General features: G+C 33.5%; 1 protein-coding gene across 1 annotated transcript; it reads right to left on the bottom strand.

Moving 5' to 3' along the window:
• Positions 1-2317: 2317 nt before the first annotated feature.
• On the bottom strand, positions 2318-19125 carry LOC147065289 (lumican). The gene is made up of 10 exons (XM_085956413.1): positions 18933-19125; positions 16609-16715; positions 14810-14950; positions 11991-12208; positions 11056-11253; positions 9396-9592; positions 7356-7557; positions 6583-6764; positions 4793-4926; positions 2318-3275 (listed from the first exon to the last, which is right to left on the bottom strand). Exons 2-10 carry the CDS (start codon positions 16706-16708, stop codon positions 3139-3141), a joined length of 1509 nt encoding a protein of 502 aa, XP_085812539.1. The 5' UTR covers positions 16709-16715; positions 18933-19125; the 3' UTR covers positions 2318-3138.
• Positions 19126-19746: the final 621 nt, after the last annotated feature.

Raw genomic sequence — 19746 nt, 5'->3', positions numbered from 1 at the left:
ATTGTGTAAACCTCAGTGTTGCCATCTTTTTCTAGGCTGATTATAGTTCAAAGGCGTAAAAACTTTTCGCGTATTTCTGAAAAATATATAGTACAGGAACATTTTTCGTCTTCAATCCTTTAAAATTATAGTATTTTGGTATATTTGGCGTAAAATTATAGTATTTTACATTTTTCGGGGAATTAAAATTATAGTATTGTACTATAATTATAGTATGGTTGGCATCACTGGTAAACCTATAAAGTAGTCATGTCATTTTATAAAAATATATGGTATGAATATATTTAGAGTTTTTTTAATAACCAACATGACACGCCATTGACACGCTATAATTAGTTTGACAAGTAACCACAATATGAATATTTTTTTAGTGTTGCCTACAATGACATTAATATGGACGAAGCATCTAGAAAATAAAATGACACTCACTTTGTGTCGGGTCTGCCGGATGGCGAAATTCATATTTTAATATCGGTATCCTACGCTCAAATGAACATTCTGCTTGCACGCGGTCTGGCGACATCGCTGGGTCTGCCCATACAAAATTTCTGACTGTCAGGTTTCGACTTCACCGTTATTATTGTGTTACAAAATGCCAATGTGCCTAGTTAAAAATTGTAAAAAAAATCTACTTAGCACTCCAAGAAAGATGGGATATCACTTTTCATGTGTTAGTATTATTTATAAAATGCCATTTTAAGATATTGATGAATGTTTATTCAATGCAATTGAATGACAGGAACCATTGGACAGTCAGTCGCCTGTGATTCGCTGAGCTCACTTGCGTCTAATCTCCGAGAAGTCGTAAGTAACCGAGAATCTGTTTCTAACGCAATGAGTCATGACACTAATACGCTATTACAATAAAGGTTATATTACTATAAATTCTCGAAGCTTGTATCGCATAATGGAAACGGATACGTCATATGGTCACGTGACATCTACCTATACATCTGTGAATGACTTTCATGCACAATTTCTCGTGCGCGCCGGGTATGAAGTGAGTTGTCCATTTAATACGTCATTGGTTGCCTATATTCAAGTTTGTACATATTACAGTTTGCAATACATCAGATTTCATTTTCTCTAATCTTTCTTTTGTAAATGAATACGACTTTATAGCGCCTGTACACATGCATGGAATTACTGTCGGCAATTGTGCTTATTTTAAACTGTTTACACGTAAAAGTCCTGATCTCATTCTTCAAGAGTAAGCGAGACGCGAGGTTGTCATTTTATACTACTATCTGACAGGTCGTATTGAAAATCGGAGCTCAAAATGAGTAGTTCATTTTTTTACCGGCATGTTCTCTATCGCTACCTCGCTCTACTGCGCAGGCGCAGATCGAAAATAATCTTACTTGCGCGCAATAAATCATCACAATTTGGAATCTTCCAATCTTGTTCGATTTATGCATGCAATCTTGCCAACTGCAGGATAATACATATTTCCCCATACATTTTCTTACTGTGCAAAGTATATCTATGCACATGTAAACGGGGTATTATGACTATAATTTTGATTATATTATGAAAGTAATGCTGATAGGTATATATTTATTTAGGTGTTCAAACATTTTAAGGCTAACATAATATTATAAAAGGTTTTATATTTTCAAAATCAATAACAACAACCTTACTTAACCTATCACAGATTTTAATTTAGCATTCATTAAATTAATTTTGATTATCATTTTGTGGGTATAATATTTTGAATTTTACAGCTCTAATTTTACTAATTAATAAATATATTTTGATTATTTCTAACAGCACTAATTTTAATAATTATTAAGTACATTGATTCAATCGTCAGTCACCTTTTTTTCAGAAAGCTGTAAAAAGCGTCTAATTTTATTTTAAAAAAAAGACCATGATATTGTCTATATAAAATAACAAAACAATTCTTGGTATTTACAAGTAAATATACGCAAGTATACATTTCATAACTTTGCACTCCGGCTCTAGGGTGACACTGGTGTAATATAATCATAGAGGTATTAAATAAAAAGAGGGGCAAGTAATCGGCTTTCTTATACAACTGAATGAAACAGGCCAACAATAGCCGACAAATTTACGAGAGATAGCGACCCGATAAAAAAAAATGCACTGCATCACGGAGGATTTACTTTGGTCAGTATAACGTACCCATATAATATAATGTTAATGTAGAAATTTTGCCGCAAATTGATTACCAGCCTGCCTCTTTCACCATACTTGCCTGCTTCGCCATACTTTCATATAACCTGGCGCCCCTGGAATATAATATTATAAAAATATTTTTTTTACAATTAATATCTATTTATTTATTTATTACTACATATTATATTAATAAAAGGTGGATATCATTTGATCTAATTTTATGCGAGGTAATCAGGTAAAGAGGGTATCAATGTAGTAAAAGTGCAAAGTTATAAAGCGTCAATCAGTAAATTTTCTGTTGTAGGGGACACAAATTGTGAATTTTTGTTTTTTTTTATTTTTACACAGAGGGTAGAATATGATGTGATAATTCTAGTGGTTGCGCTTTTGATAGTGGACTGTAATTGATTTTGATGGAATGATTGTGATGGTGGATGTGGATATTGTGGGGGATGGTTACACGGGAGTTAGTCCAGGCACTAACCTTACTGATGTTCAGCGGTCTGGCTGAAGCTGGTCCCTGATACATGCACTCGCACGGTACACTTTTGATGAATGATATGATAAATAACAAGGACGCAGGTGGTTTGATTAACGTTAAACTACAGTCTAGCTGTAACAAGCCTAGATATGCCCGTTATCGTGAGGTAACTGAATGTTATTAAATCACGGTCGACTGGTGACCCGTAACTGCTGGTCGCCTGGACTTGCAACAGTAACTAAGGATTTGAGGTAAGAGGGAAATATAGGGATGAGGGCGACCATAATTAGCCCAACCAACTAGTGTATACAATAAAAATGTAATTTTTCACCAAAATGGCATTTATGTGGTTTATACTGTGAAGTTTAATGAATTATTTTATGATTAGCATGAAATTTGTAGATACAATGTAGTTGAGAGTACAGAGTACACATGTTATCGTAGATAATATTTATAAACTTAAAAATAATCACAGAGAGTTTTTGTTATGTGAAATAGCACCAAGAAATGCAATTATTTTAGATGTATTCATTATCTGCTCTCTTGTAGAAAGCGCGAGAGAAAGCAGCGGGTCCACCCAGCCCGCATGCGGCAAAGTATCCTCGCTTTTGCATCAGCAGTAGTCCTAGCACCACTGGCACTGCGACCAGGACACCTGAAATCGAAATGACAATGTTTCTTACACAATTTAATAATTTTATAATTTAATATCTTTTGTTAATAACCCCAGAGAAAGATAAAATAATAGGGTGGAAGTATGTAGTGTTAATAATAAAATCAAAATAGGCACAGATGTTTTAAAATGGTGGTCGGAAAACAAACGATCTTGCAGGATGAAACCATAAAGGTCTGTCAAAACTTGCAGGTTGCAGTTACAATTCAAAACATTATTTTGATGGGAACAACAAGATTTCCTTTAAGCTCATGCAAACAAATAGTGCATTAATTGTTTGATATTATGTATGCCATGCAGGGAACTCGGAAATAATGGGAACTGAAATACCTAATCGGTAAGGAGTCGCAGGTAACCGATCTCGAGTAAGGAATAATCCGCGATAAACTTAAACACGTGTCAAGAATACGTCATACGTCGAATACTGACAACTGCTCTCGGTTTATGCGTTGACGCTCATTTAATATTGGTGTATTACACAAACTATTGCATGCATCAAAATGTAATGTATTGAATATTTCCTATCGGAATTCTATTTCTTATCTGAAATAAAAATGTACTTTTTAATTAAATTATTTTTTTACTCAAAACCGAATAAACATGAGATTTAAGAATATTTTATTGAAAATATACAATCAACATTTCTGTTGATGAATAGTGAGAAGAGAAGAAAAACGTAATGGAGATTAGAAACAGCATAAGAACACAGCATTCGTTTCACTTTTATTTTAAATAGGCATCCTTTTCTTTACAATTGAACCCTATTCAGTCAGGATCCTCGGTTTATAAAATTACATCAATCGTTAAAACTACACAATCCCCGTTATTAAGTCAAACAATAATAATTTACCTGATGATTAAGATCAATGTAAATTAAACAATTCGTGGGGTTACTGCTCAAAGCTTGTATTTAGAGTTAAGCCGCGTTGACACGGTCCAAGTACGGTCCAAGTACACTTGGACCGAGTGCCATCCAAGTGCACTCGTATGAGACATCTTTATACTAATTATTCCTATCCAAGCAACTTGGACCGCGTCCTACTCATCCAAGTTAGCTTGGATAGGAATAATTAGTATGAAGCTGTCACTTGGATGGCACTCGATCCAAGTGTACTTGGATCGTACTTGGACCGTGTCAACGCGGCTTTACAAAGGATTATGAGTCTATATATAAATATGTACACTAGAAAAAAAAATCAAGGTCATCCGATAGAACATGCACATAAAGCACAAAGAAAGTAGCATTCATCATGCCTGATTTTAGAAGACATGTCAAACTTTAAATGGCAATTACTCCATAACGTGGTCTCGAGACTTTACCAACTTTTGGAAGTACCCCACGATATAAGATATTGTTCTAAAATAACTGACTGACGAACGGATAATTTTACTCAGTTAACCAATAAGAGTCTTTCTAGGAATATGGGATAAAAATATTTCAAAGTAAGTAATAAAATTTGAGTATCTTATCAAAGATTTAATAGAAAAAGGAATATTACCAATGAGACAGCCGATCAGAATTGCGGCATCTTTCTCAGGTCTGCTGCCATATGCGTCCACGCATCTCATGTGCCGGTGAATCTGCTCAAGATGAATCATGGACCGTCCTTTCATTTCAACCGGTTCGTGACATCTTAAAAATTGAATATAAACATGTAATGATGGTTTGCCATATGGAATGAAGATAAGTCCAACTCTAGGGATACAAAAAATGTATCTTTTTCTATCAATAAATAATAAAAACAAATAATATAAGATCATGCTCATAACGAAAAGAAGCAACGTCATTTTGATAATTAAGTTGATCATTTGTCGTTGATTTAGATTTAAATGTATCGGGCTGCGCTGTGATTTTTGTACTATGCAATAATTAGTACAGTAAAAATCTGAAGTTACATCATTAACAAGGAATCGCCTGCGACTTCGTCCACGGGATATATGAAAATGTGGAAATAGACTGATTTGTGTTATTAATTGTTCAATTTCACAACCCATACCTCACCTCTAGGGATTGCAATACCGAATGAATATATCAATACCGGTATATCGGTATTTTTTATTGAATACCGGTACTAATACCGGTATTCATTAAAACATATTATAGAAAAAAACATACCATAAACAAATATAAAATCTCTTTCAAACACTATTTTATATCAATCTAAAGTACCTACCTACATTTATTATGTTTACATATGTACATAATTCTTTAGAACTGCTAATTTTCCCATTAAGTCCGGATATAGAAAAATCTCTCTCATCTTGTTGGATGTACTATCAACGTTGGATCAACAGTTATTGAATAATTGGAAATGTTTGCGACTAATATTTTCGTTTTCGAAATATGTTAATTCATCGTGACAATTCTATAAGTAAGTAAGTAATGAAAAAAATAACATTAAATTCATTTGCGAAAAACATAAACATGTATGCTCTCTTAATACCGAAAGTACCGGTATTTTGGATTTTGAAACCGGTATTTCGGTATCGATAGATAATTGAATACCGGTATTGCAACCCTTTTCACCTCTTATTGTACTAATTAATATTCCATTATTTTTGAATTTTTTTTTGAGATATTGAGAGACTAACTAAGTATATGTGTATCAGAATTAAATAAATCTTTTGTGTGTATCCATGACAACAAATTACTGTAGTAGAAATAGGTACCTAAGGTCAGATAAAATTTAACACTACAAATAATATAAGGGCGCTTTACCTAGTGATATTTTATTGGGTAGCTACTGTCTTGATTTCAAGATTTAAGAAACTTTGTTGAGAAGAGGAGTTTCACCCATCCTACTTGGTATACATATTTATGGTGATGTGAAAAAATCTTAGACACGAAGGGTGTCATGAGATGAAAAAGTTTGAAAACACTGATTTAATATTTGAATAATAGACAATGCAAATTAATATGAATTGACGTAAATCGCTGTCTTTAAAAGGTATATTATCATTTTCATTTCTAAACATGCATGCAATCGTAAATCGAAATACCCCTAGAATCAGAGAAACTTATTTAATTTTTTTCTACTTTCCAGGAGAGCCTAAACACAAGTAAATTTACACTCCCCTAACATTAGCAAGAAAGTGTTTTCAGCAGATATGTATTGAACCATCTTTCATCTGTTGAATTATTTGATATATCTCTTTGTCACTTAACATAATAATATTATGTTATTTTTTCTGTCTACTACTATGTAACTAATTGATTGAAGGATTCGCTGATCCAAAGGGGTTGATTAGTTGTCACAATCCTTCTAGACCAATAAATACAGATACTCACATGATATCTCCCGTCATATTGGGGCTAGTATTTTCTATGATGGGTGCCAGGTCGCTGACCATCCACTGGGTGGAACAATCGCACAAGAAGGGATTCTCCCGAACGTCGATCTCCTTAATCAAGTCCCAACGTGCTATCAACCCAGCGTCAATCTGTGTCAAATTGTTGTAGCCTAAATATAGCTGAAAAAATAAAGATATTCAATCAGAAAATCAAATATTAGCATAAATATTGGCTTAAGGAGCTTGAGGAGCAGGATCTCCGGGTACGAGTTCAGGTGAAATCACAATATATTTATGTATGTAATCTCTATTACTAACTACCTACTCTACTGTTTCACTATGCTACACATTATTTAAGACACAAAGAACGATTGTCAACAATAATGCAATTTGATAAGCATTTCATGTAAGAATTCTCCGACCATGTATCGATCCTAATAAGATCATATGGGCCTCCACAGGGTGGAGGTTTGTGTTAACAGAATTTGTTTTTACTAGAGATGGATGTCAGCCACTTGCTCAACCTACTAGGTCTCTGACTCATACAGAAATTGAAAAACAATATGTTTACTTGCCAGACCCAGGATTCGAACCTGGGACCATCGACGAGGCCGACACTTAAGCCGCGCGGCCATCGAGGACTACTAGTGAAAATTATCGTATGTTCAAAATATATCTAATTTGAAAAATATGAAAAAATTTTACTTTAAAACCAAACAGTTACGCTCGACACACAAAAACATAATTTACAACTATTAAATTATTCCTTACATTGGTTATGAAGGGTACAATCTTTCCTGATCCTTCAAGTTTTGTGAAAGAGGCGGGGTGGATTGTTCGAAGTGCAGGGTTGTGATCCATCCGCAAAGTTATCAGCTGTTGCAGACCAGCCATAGATTCCTCCATGACTGATTCCAATTTCGGCATGTGGCACACCAATAGGGTTTTTAAGCTTGGCATTACAGGAAAATTACTGCGGAAAAATACATATTATTTATTATACATCATCACAATGACATTCTAGTTTAAACTTTCAACAAGATTTCATAATATTTAATAATTGAGTCCATTCCGGAAAAGTAGCGTTAACCTGAAATTATGGGAAAATAGCATTAAAAAAACATGTGATACACTGCGCATCAGTACCTTAAAGCTCAATGTACACAAGTATTAAAATGCGGCACCTAAACGCAACGTTTGGAACTCATAGCAGTGTCCACATTGCATTGAAACTGAAAATCTCTCTAGTCAGTGTCCGATTGGATAACAACAAAGATGGACAGAAGAAGACGTATAGTGTTAGTTTAAGTACCTACTTAGTTTATGATTACATTATCTGATTTCTCATTAAAACCTTCACAAAACTTTTCACAGATATCAAACCTTGCAGCTAATATCATGGTATATTGACATATTCCATATCCTAGAACACTTCTGTGTTTATTCTACATTTATTAATTATTGCTCCTGGCCACATCCATAGGCAATAATTAATGAGCCATTGCACTGCCTGAAAGCTCTTTTCAACACTGTTGTGACATTACATTCGGCCGTGAGGCAGCGTTGAAACTGTGGCTGATATTGGAAAATTCGTAGCACTTAACTGCAACAGGGGTTTGTTGCCAAATGGATGAATGCCTCTATTATGATATATGAACTACTGAAAACTGCTGCAGAATAATAGCCCGTTCACACGTGCATGAATTTACTGGCGACCGACCGTACATATTGTCAAGACCATAACAATAAAATGCAAATGTAAACATGTATTATCGTGCAAGTTGTAAGACTGCATGCATGGATTAAAAAAAGTTTAGTAGCTTCTGAATCATTTACACGCGATAGTTGCAAGTTGCGCGACATATGCGCATGCACAGTAGAACGATAGTGGTGAACCTGCCAGAAAAATACGAAGTACACCGCGCACAGCATTTTGACGTTTACTGATTTTCCCAACATGTCCGAACCTTTCAAATAGTACCGCACAACGACAATAAACGTGTTCGCTTACGCTTGAAAGATAAGATTGGCGAGACAATAAACACTTTTGTGTATAAACAGTTATTGTCATAGTTTGATTTACACACCATTGTTGACAGTAAATCAATACACTTGTACAGGTGCTATAATAAATGACAATGTGTTCACTAGTTATTTGTATCAATTGGGGAATGATAATTGATATTAGAAGTATGAAATTGAATTGACTTTAATCAAAATTTTACCTCGGCGGGTTACCGCAATTACTATATTTATTGTTACCAGAGGAATGTAATTAGTGAGGCCTTCATCTAGCAGTGGATTAATTGAGACTGATGATAAAATAAAAATATAATATCACTAATTCTGATAAATATAACAATACATAGGACCGGGAAGAATAAAAGTAGGTTGATCCAGGCTGATGAAAGATGATGTTTTAAATATTTATATTATATCATCAATTGTTGAATGGCTTTTAAAAATATATTTGGGTTGTCTTAGTTAATTATATTATATCATTGGTTCAAAAGAAAAACTAATAAATATAACTAAAAAATAGATGTCAAATAGTACGAAATAGTACCATAAAATGACAACATCGCATCTCGCTTACTCAGAATGAATTGGAGAGACAGTCAGCACTTTTACGTGTAAACAGTTATTGTTATGATAGTTTAATATAAGCATTATTGCTGCCAGTAAATCCATGTACGTGTACAGGCGCTATTACGGACATGACAAAATAAATATGGCACACGATCGCTCGTCAAAATCGAAATAGCTGTAGGATAATAATATAAGAGTGGGAGATAAGAGATTATTTCTTACGTAAACTCGTCTTTCTTCCCAATAATTCCAATTGGATTATAAGAAAGAGACAGGTATTGTAGAGTTCTAGCTTCTTCCAGTGCTGGTGGAACCTGTTCTAGCTCATTGTGTGACAGATCCAACCATTCCAAGTGGATTGGAGTATGTAAGAAACTTTCCGGAAGACTCTTCAATTGGCAATTGCTTAAGTCCAAAACCTGTAAATATAAAAAACAAATAAACTTGCAATATAATGAAGTCATAGAAACACTGGGTTTACCCTATCTCTGAAGCTGCTAGTCGATAGACAGTCAATTATATTTATTCAATACCAAATTTGAATTTTATTTGGAATAACTGTTTTCTGAATTTTTGTTTTCTTGATATCTGAAGAATTCTCTCATAAACCCACATCTCTAAAACCTTGGGTATGCATTACTTTACTTGAGTGAGAGTTTATGACTCCTCTGTATTATGCATATCGTCGCTAAAGAAACAACACCGCCGAAGTCAATTAATTAAAATTTTCAGGGGCAAACAAAAACCGTCTCAAAAAATTGAAAATTGATACCTTTTAACTTATTTTTTTTGTAACTAAACACAAAAAAAAATAAGTTAAAAGGTATCAATTTTCAATTTTTTGAGACGGTTTTTGTTTGCCCCTGAAAATTTAAATTAATTGACTTCCGCGGTGTTGTTTCTTAAGTGACGATATAGAAGACAGCAATTCTCTATCCGTATCTTAAGTACGTAAATTACAGTAGCACAGACTAAACTAGGGGTCAGCGTATTATGGCTCCTGAGCAATTTGTCACCTTTTAATATGCACATGGAGTATTTAGATATTTTGAATGTAAAAATGAAACAATAGTAACAAACATGTCTTATTCACTATGTAAGTATTTTGTCAGGGACATGAGAAAAAAAATAGTTGGGGAACTTAAAGAAAAAAACATTAAAAATCAAGATCTATTTTTAATTAGGTACAATCACCCAATAATATCCGTTTAATATATCCGGATCACCGCCAGAGACAAGATATCTCGTATATCTTGGTAGAACATAATTATTCCGTCCAATCGACTAACGTTAAAATAGGATACATACTGATATTTACCCAAATCTATCCTAAATCCAGTTTTTTCAAGAAAAACTGTTTTCTGCATACAACAAATAATAATTGGTGGGATAATTATGGTTTATTTTAGTATGTTAAATTTGGGGTGACAGGTACCTACTGCCATTATTTTACAGCAGCAAAAGGATTTATGAGGGAAAAACGATTCACAAATGGTATTTACATAAAAAGTGTTTCTCAGTTGAAGAACTGGAATGTCCGATCCTAATAAAATCATATGGGCCTCCACAGAGTGGAGGGTTTGTATTAACAGATTTTGTTTTACGAGAAATGGATGTCAGCCACTTGCTCAACCTATTAGGTCGATACTCTGACTCATACAAAAATTGAAAAACAATATGTGTACTTGCCAGATCAAGGATTCGAACCAGGGCCCACGACATTATTGGCCGACGCTTAAGTCACGCAGCCATCGTGGGAGTCAAAATTATACCAAGTGTAAAAATATATTTATAGGTTACGAAAAAAATCATGCTTTTTATCTCAAATATTTTCCAACCTCTGGACCAGATGGATATAATATGTATCAGCCTTTATTTTTACCTTCAGATAAGTCAAACTTGCGATAGCGACAACAGTGACATGATCTAGCCTGGTGAGCGGGTTCCCATCCAGCCGCAACTCTTCCAATTCTGGAAGGTGTTCAAAAACGTCCTGGTGCAGAGAGTGGAGGGCGTTGTGTGACAGCCGAAGGATACGCATCGATCTCAATGGTTGATATTCTTCTGGCATGTATTTGCCCTGAAAACACAATGGCGTAAAATTTGACTACTGTGACTTATAAAAAGATTCATAAGAAGGAGATTGTACATGATATTTTTAAAGCAATTTAAATGCATTGTTTATTCATACAAGCAGAGGGTTTGATGATTTTAAATATAAAAATGGCTCATATGTAATAGCTAAAAATCATTTTAAATGATGTTGTGCATATACAAGCTTACCTACCTAACATAATATCAGCACACAGAAACGCATTAAATGTCACAAACTGATCAAAAATCAAATGCAAGCGAAATGTTAGAATATGACTTTAACACACATAATGAAAACTACTGAAGGAAACCTGTGTAAATGTGATGGCTGCATTTAAACAAGCTAAATGTTTGTCCACTTAAAAACATATTAAATGCATAATACTTGACTACAATGAAACGTTATTACATATTATATAAACAGAAGGTTTGGCTTGGCCACTTTAAAATATATAAACTACATAAGACCTACTCTAGTGAAAAATCAAATTAAGGCGATCTTGACTCTGAAACAAGTATAATGACACATACTAGTAAAAATTAATGCGACATTTATTTATATGCAAGTAGAATTAATATGTGTTCTATGCAAACAACATACTATTCTCACTTAAAAAGATTTATTGTGGTAAAAAATTTGTGGAATTGGTTTATCGTTGTCAAATTTGTAGACCTATGCGCATTCTTTACTTCACCACATTAATGTAAAATTAATTAGATTACCTCAAACACGCCTGGATTCAACGCAGCCGCAGTCAAGTTGTTATAGCTAAGATCTAATTCCCTCATAAGTTGCAGGTGTTTGAAGGTAGCTCGGTCGATGGAGGAAATATTGCTGTGCGACAAGTCCAAGACGAGAATCGGCAGCTCAAAGATGGGAGTCAGTTTTGTCAAATTGTTGTTGCTCATTACCACCCTTTTAGGTGTGAATGTTTTAAGTCCTAAAATAATACACATTTCATAATGCAAAGGAAACGTTTTTGAAAATTGACATCTATTTTCATGGGGATGTTTTGAGTAGATGTATCATGAAACTGGAAAAACTTCTTTATGGAGAATATACATCATTGATTTGGTACGATCAACAGATTGTTTAAAGAAGTATTTCCCAACCTTTTTACATTTGTGGGCTTGAAATGGACTTGAAGTGTACAGGAGCTCAGCTCCGGTTCATGAAATTATCTATATGTATTATTATCTATAGCATATTGATTGCTCCGAGATTATCGCTCCGTCTCTTGGATAAAAATAATTTGACAACATGAGTTAGGTAGGCCATATAACATAAAATCTGTTACACTCGTTTTTATAAATTATACATAAAATTAGATACGAGGGTGGGTCAATAAGTCCTTAGAAAAGCCGACAGGTGGCGCGACTAGTACTGTAAGCGGTTTGTTTTCATGCAGCGGCACTACCGATTCAGTATGCTGCGAAGTTTCAATCAGATTTGTCGGGTTGTTGTGTGTTTCTCGTACATTTAAAAAAAAAATTTGCTTGTTTACAAAAATGGAGAAAATTGATAGAGCTGTTATTAAACATTTTAATATAAAAGGGTTAACAGCAAAGGAAATAAAAAATGAGTTGGATTTAGTTCACGGCATATCTGCTCCTTCACTTGCAACTATTTATAACTGGTTAAATGAATTTAAACGTGGTCGTACATCAACAAAGGATGAACCACGCTCAGGACGTCCTGTAGAGGTGACTACACCAGAAATGATCAATAAAATCCACGATATGGTGTTAAGTGACCGAAGATTAAAGTTGAGTGAGATAATTGAGGTTACAGGGATCTCAAAAGGTAGCGTCATTTCTATTTTACATGACAAATTAGGCATGAAAAAAATTTCTGCAAGATGGGTGCCGCGTTTGCTCACAGTCGACAATAAACGCAATAGGGTGGTGGCCTCTAAAGCCCTGTTGTCGCTCATGCAACGCAATCCGGATGAATTTTTTCGTCGCTTTGTGACTGTAGATGAAACATGGATACACCACTATACTCCCGAGACGAAAGAACAGTCAAAGCAGTGGATTGCGAAAGGCGAACCAAGTCCAAAGAAGGCGAAAACCGTAAAATCAGCTGGTAAGGTTATGGCTACTGTATTTTGGGATGCACGTGGAATTATTTTCGTTGACTATTTGGAAAAAGGAAAAACAATAACAGGGGATTATTATGCATCTTTATTGGACCAGCTAAAAAACAAAATTGAAGAAAAACGGCCTCATTTAAACAGGAAAAAAATCCTCTTTCATCAGGACAATGCCCGTGTTCACACATGTTTACGATCAATGGCTAAAATTGAAGAATTGAAGTTCGAATTGGTCGACCACCCACCGTATTCGCCAGATTTAGCCCCCAGTGACTTTTTCCTTTTCCCAAACTTAAAAAAATGGCTAAGTGGACAACGTTTTTTTTCAAATGAAGAAGTCATCGATCGGACAAATGCTTATTTTGAGGACCTTCCGAAAACTTATTTTTCTGACGGTTTAAAAAAAATTGAGAAACGTCTAACCAAGTGTATTGAGCTCCAAGGAGATTATGTTGAGAAATAAAAAAAAATACAAAAATAAAAACTGTTTTAATGCTTTTTTCTAAGGAATTATTGACCCACCCTCGTACATATGAAGGGTACAGATGAAGAACATGTTATGTCACATTTTTATTTTTTAAACTGGCAATACTGTCTCGTAAATTGAACCAAGTACTACAAGATGGTATTTTAATTTAGGTATTAACAGTAATAGTCAAAGCATTATAGAGCATTGAAAATTATCATACACGCTATAACCAAGAAATGTCCATTTCGTTCAGGGTAAAAACATTTATTGTCTATGGTCTACAATCTACGTTCACGTCAGACTTGACACTCTTGATAGTGTATAGGAATCATAAACCAAAAGTCTCCTTCTGTGAAACGCCGGAGGAATGGATGAGCGCTATTAATTATAAGCAACCCCAGACAAAAACCAATGCCTTTTAAAGTTATTGACTTTAGAGTCTTTAATCAACAATATCTCAGTTTGACATTTGTGTGACATAACATGTTCTTCGCCTGTGACATGAACGGGTAAATGGTGACTCTCGTGGTGCAGTGTGTAAGGCACTGGCCTTTCATCTGGGAGCAATATATTTATGTGATTTTCTCAAAGCCTGGGTGTTTGTTTCACTTCCATTACTCAATACACTACTATTAATACAATCGACCTACCACTACTGTTGAACTACACTACTGTCATTGGCTCTCTAGGCCTGTTGTAGTGTTAAAAAGAATATATACTTATGTATATATTATAACATATATTATTTATTTATTTATAGCCGAAAAAAGACAACTCGATTAGTATTAACAATTCTCGACTATCATTTGTCTTTCATAAAGTGATTACGTTTATTGGATAAGGTTTTTCTTGGAATTTTTGGCATATGTATTTTAAAATGGGGGACAACTATTTGCGGGCCGGCCAAAAGATTCTACGGAACGGCGGTTGGGTAGCATTGTTTTAGAGTATTTTGAGTTAGCATAGTTTTATATTCTTACCAGCCCAATCTTCAACGGTGAAAGATTTATCCAGAAGTTTGTTGTCGCAGTCTACCGCTGAGTTGACGCAAACACATTTCTCACATATGGTATCCGTGGGTACAACAGGAGGTACAGTAGGGGTTTTTTGAGTCACTGGAACTATAAAATAATATTATTTTTTCCTACCAACATTCTAGCATGTCATGTATTTATAGACTTGCCATTATATCATGGCTTTGGACATTTGAATGCAGTCTGCAAAACTAAGAATCCACACTCTTTTACATACATATCTATGTTCTGACACCTGCTTCTGTCATTTACTCTACATTCTGTACTATAAAATCGCAGCTATGATGTCGTCTTGGTTGTAGAATAGAATGAAATTTGGCAGTCCAATAAAATGCTACAAAATAGTAATTAATACTATTAGCCATACTACTTAATCAACATTTGAAAAAAATCTGTTTCAGGATTTAAATACATTATGCATTGTGTTTTAATAACAACATCTCACAACAACACTGTTTAAGGTTGCCTGGTGGGTGTCGATTCCAAATTAAGAATAAGTAGAGGTCATCATTATCATTATAAAAAAAATTGTACAGTTTTCACAAAAACATTATGTGTAGAATATGATTTAACTAATAAAATATGTAAGCCACTATTGGTGGTTTGTGTCCGGGCTAGTGTAAATACTCATTTTTGTTGCCGTGGTTGACTATGCTATTGGCTAAGCCGTTGGGATCCAGCGCAGAAATAATACTCGTAATTGTGACGCAGATGCCGTCATGAGCTTCTTTAATTATTATTGTTTTTACGAAAACAGTTTATTCCATGTAGACAATTATAATAAATACTCTTTTCTATCGGCGCATAGGGTTTTTGATCCAATAATTGTTAATTTAAAATTTGAAATTTTCATACATTTTGATGCATCATTATCACAAACTAAGATTATATTAGGTAATATTAGGTCGGGGTAGGTTAGGTTAGGTTTAGATATGTTAGGTTAGTTTAGGTTAGGTTTGTTTTTGTCTAAAAAGAAAGTTTTAAAATCTCATTACGGCATCTGCGGCACATTTACCATAATACTTTCTGTATCGCAACATATCTGCAACAGTAGGAAATTCCGACACCCATACAAAAAAAATTATATTATCTGTAAAAGAGATAGACAAAAACACTTTTATGTGACCTCTCCGCATTACGATTTTTAAGTTAGGTTCTACTAATAAATGTATTCTAAATACAGTAGACTCTCGATTAACCGGCCTAATGGTGGGGAGAGGCGGCATGGATAAACGAAAAACACAGATAATCCGAACTATGGCATTTTCTTTTTAAAATACTTCATATATACATTTCTAAAGGAGACAATTATTTTAACATGTTTAATACTCATTATTTATTAAGAAAATCTGTGATTTTGGTTTGTTTGCAGAAATCTTTTAATGATTTTCTAATGTCAGTTCGAATTTTCCTAAGAGCTATTATATCGTTATATTCGAATTCCCATTGGTCGATATACTCTATATCTTCTGGTTGAATGAGATCAGAATAATATCTGTGTCACTCATTATTTGAAAACCTAGACCACAAGAATCATATTCTAACCACACTAGATCGCATTGAAAACGATCTGATATTTGTACGAATCAACAGATCGATATAGTGTGGAGCCGGCCGTGGGATTACTTTTTTAATTTGAAAATACTAAAATACTTTGTGTGAAAGTTAAATGTTATTATGAGAAAAACATATAAGGTGCAGTAGAAGATGCTTCAAATATGTAATAAATGTGGTTGTTTATTTACCTTCCGTCACGCTTGAATTTGTTTTTGCCGGGGGTGATGCATTGTCACAGTTAGAAACAACTATCAAGACTAATAAAATCGCCGTCTTGAGGTAAGCCATTGTAAATCTGAAAAATTATATCAAACATTTAATAATTAGACCCTAAAAGTGGTTTATTTTTGGGACAATAAAGAGAATTAAAAATAATTTAACTCAAGGTAAGGCTTTATTTTAATTTTTCTTAAGGAATCCTACTGTCCACGTGCTCAGATATTTTCATTTCATGTATGATTTTTTTGACAGTGATGGATCCGAGTGTTGTTTGTTTTGTCAGCCCCTTCAAAAATGTAAAATCAGGGTTTTACTGTAGAATGTAGATGGTTCCACATTGAATTTTAATAACACGTTTGCGGACACGATGTCCATAAACATCGTATTATGCGAAATGTGATATGACAGAATGTCCATTGACGTCCTGTACTGTGGAACGGAATACGACACGACGTTTATAGAAGTCATATTTTGGATTAAAACAATAATAATATGTTCCCTGTCTACTTGTGTCACGGTGGGAACATATTTCCATTAGATAGTGTCGTATCTTAAGACTTAGCTCATTTCTATATATATAAATCAAAAAGTAAAAAAAAAGTTAGTAAAACATTCTTAATACAATAATTTCAATGTGTCACATCAGTAACATTTTTATTACCTAACATGTGTCCACGAATGTGTTAATGCTGTGTGTTGAAGTCTTTGTAATATACTCTTTAATTGAAGTTTCTAATTCTCAACGAACAGATAAACAATTTGAAGATAATGTGGAAATTCTTTTTATGCGTTTGACTAATTTGATGGATATTAAAAATAGATAAGTGAAAGATTACTCAGTCATTTGTGATTAATTTTATCAAAGATAATCAAGCACTTCAAAGGCAGGTTGCCAATCCCATTTAAAATTGATTTATTAATGTCACTTTATAACGATGTAACATGGCCATTAGAAGACATAATTTAGATGTGAGTTATGCTTATAAAAAAACACTATGATGGAAGTATGAAATTACACATAGAATCAAGAGTAGATCCATAACTAAATATTTAGAGCTATCAGTGAAAAACAGTGCATAATGTTTTCAACGTTTGATTATTGTTTTTGTTTTTTGTGAAGAAAAATCATAATGATAATATTTTTTCAAGAGATTCACCATTTATTTCGTATTTCGCCACTTCAATCATAGATAATAATATTAATAAATATATACTCTCACTTTATTAACTATCCCTTTTTATCATTAAATAGCTTCTTTTATACCCCCCCACCACATTATTAACAATAATTATTATAACATTATATAAACATTAAGCATAATTTTGGTACACATGCTTGATAAAACTCACCATGTGAGCGAAACACGTGTCGTAAAGTAACCTTTATATATGGTGAATAGGATAAACCTATTTTATAAATACATGCCTTTCGTTAATATATTCATTAAATATAGGCACCTACATAATTTGAAAACATTTTAAATACGGCGCCTGACGGGATATGAATATCTGTTTTCACTCGATTCGTGCCAATGTGTTTTCCAATTGAGCTATGGGCATCCAATCTAATAATGTTGAAACTGACTACATAGGTAATAGTTTTTATATGAAATGCTTATCAAATTGAATTAATTTTTGGCTAATAGTAGTTGTTGTGTTTTATATCAAATTATCAATTAAGTGCCCTAATTCGTGCTCATATTTTATCTAGTAGGTATATATATGTAGGTACAAAATCATGGAATGAGTGCTGGATACATTTGAGCAGATCACGCATGCTATGTGATATTTTAAGATCAGTCGATGAAATACAGTCATGGTGGAGCCGGAAATACAAGAATGAGCTGAATTTGAGAGTTCATATATTGTACAGTTCATCAAATATGGTTGCCTTGGATGGATGAGCCATGTATGACAAATAAACTGACATTTGGAAAGGTGTAAAGCATACAAAGAATAGGTTGACCACGTATAAGCTGGAGGGATAGTGTCGAGTGTGATTTGAAGACATTGCATCACTTTTCTTTATCACATGTTTAAGATATAATCATCAGTGGCCATTGTACGATGTATGGGGATAATTTGAGAAAACGTCAACCATGTGGTAAACATAAGCATTACTTGCCAATAATTGATTGAATATCTTATTATATTGAAAATTAATTAAATTACGAAGATCCCCTTAGATTCAAAGATGTAATCGATGATTAGAAATCTTTGGACCGTCTTCCTTTATTGGAACAAGGATGACGCATTACAAATAAAAATAATTCTGTCTCGTGTTTGCACTTACGTATTACAAAATTTCCAGGTTGCAATTCCCCGATCCCACAGGATAATTATTTTACTAATTCACCAAAAATAAGTTCTTAAAAGTCAATAATTTGACATTCTGTTGCAATACATAGAGAAGATATATTTTTCTCAGGTAAATTTGTCTACCTAGCCAGGTGTCAGTACAAATGAGCGAGAATATTACCTTATCTGGCATTTCTTATCTCGAGTACCTATGTATTTGTTATCATGTTTATATTGAATGTTGATAAGAAACAGGCCTATCCCTTTCTGTGGAAATGCGTGCACAACCTATGAGTAAGGATTTGGATGGATCACTTGTCATAATATTTATGACACTGGATATTTTAATTATAAATTTATTATTATTAAAATTATAAATTTATATAAATAAAAAGGATTTCAAGTTATACACATTTATATTTTTTATAAAAATCGATGTTTTTTAAAATAGATATAAAAATATTAAAACTATGAATTAGTCAAAAATCTAAGCGGTGCAAAATTGAAAACCTAATACACTAAATTTTAATAATAAATATAACCATAAAAATAATGTAATAATACCGTAACCTATATACCAAATTCACATTTTTTTACAATTGTAAGCTTATCTTTGACTTCAAAAAAAAATCTTTTTAATGTTTTCAGATACATATTTATTAATTAATACAGTTGAAATTGTAAATTATCAAAAAAAATTCTCAAATTGCAAGCTACGTATTTTTCCGCTAGGTTCTATGTTGGCACATAGGATCCCCCTTAATGCGTATGCTTCGTAAGGGGCGTGTAAATGAGCAACTTTTTACGGC

Source organism: Rhyacophila brunnea, unplaced genomic scaffold (genome assembly GCF_057557595.1).
Source record: "Rhyacophila brunnea isolate RB1 unplaced genomic scaffold, BYU_Rbru_1.0 scaffold_6, whole genome shotgun sequence".
Taxonomy (NCBI): Eukaryota; Metazoa; Arthropoda; class Insecta; order Trichoptera; family Rhyacophilidae; genus Rhyacophila; species Rhyacophila brunnea.
Note: the sequence above shows the minus strand (reverse complement) of the source record. Positions and strands in the feature narration are given on the sequence as shown.

What these genes read in the sequence shown, in the direction of transcription:
- LOC147065289 (XM_085956413.1), bottom strand. Translation starts at nt 16,708, where the DNA reads ATGGCTTACCTCAAGACGGCGATTTTATTAGTCTTGATAGTTGTTTCT. An exon ending in AAATTCAAGCGTGACGGAAG is followed by an intron (nt 14,951 to 16,608) that starts GTAAATAAACAA and finishes ATTATTTTATAG; the next exon opens with TTCCAGTGACTCAAAAAACC. An exon ending in TCTGATCGGCTGTCTCATTG is followed by an intron (nt 3,276 to 4,792) that starts GTAATATTCCTT and finishes TTTCGATTTCAG; the next exon opens with GTGTCCTGGTCGCAGTGCCA.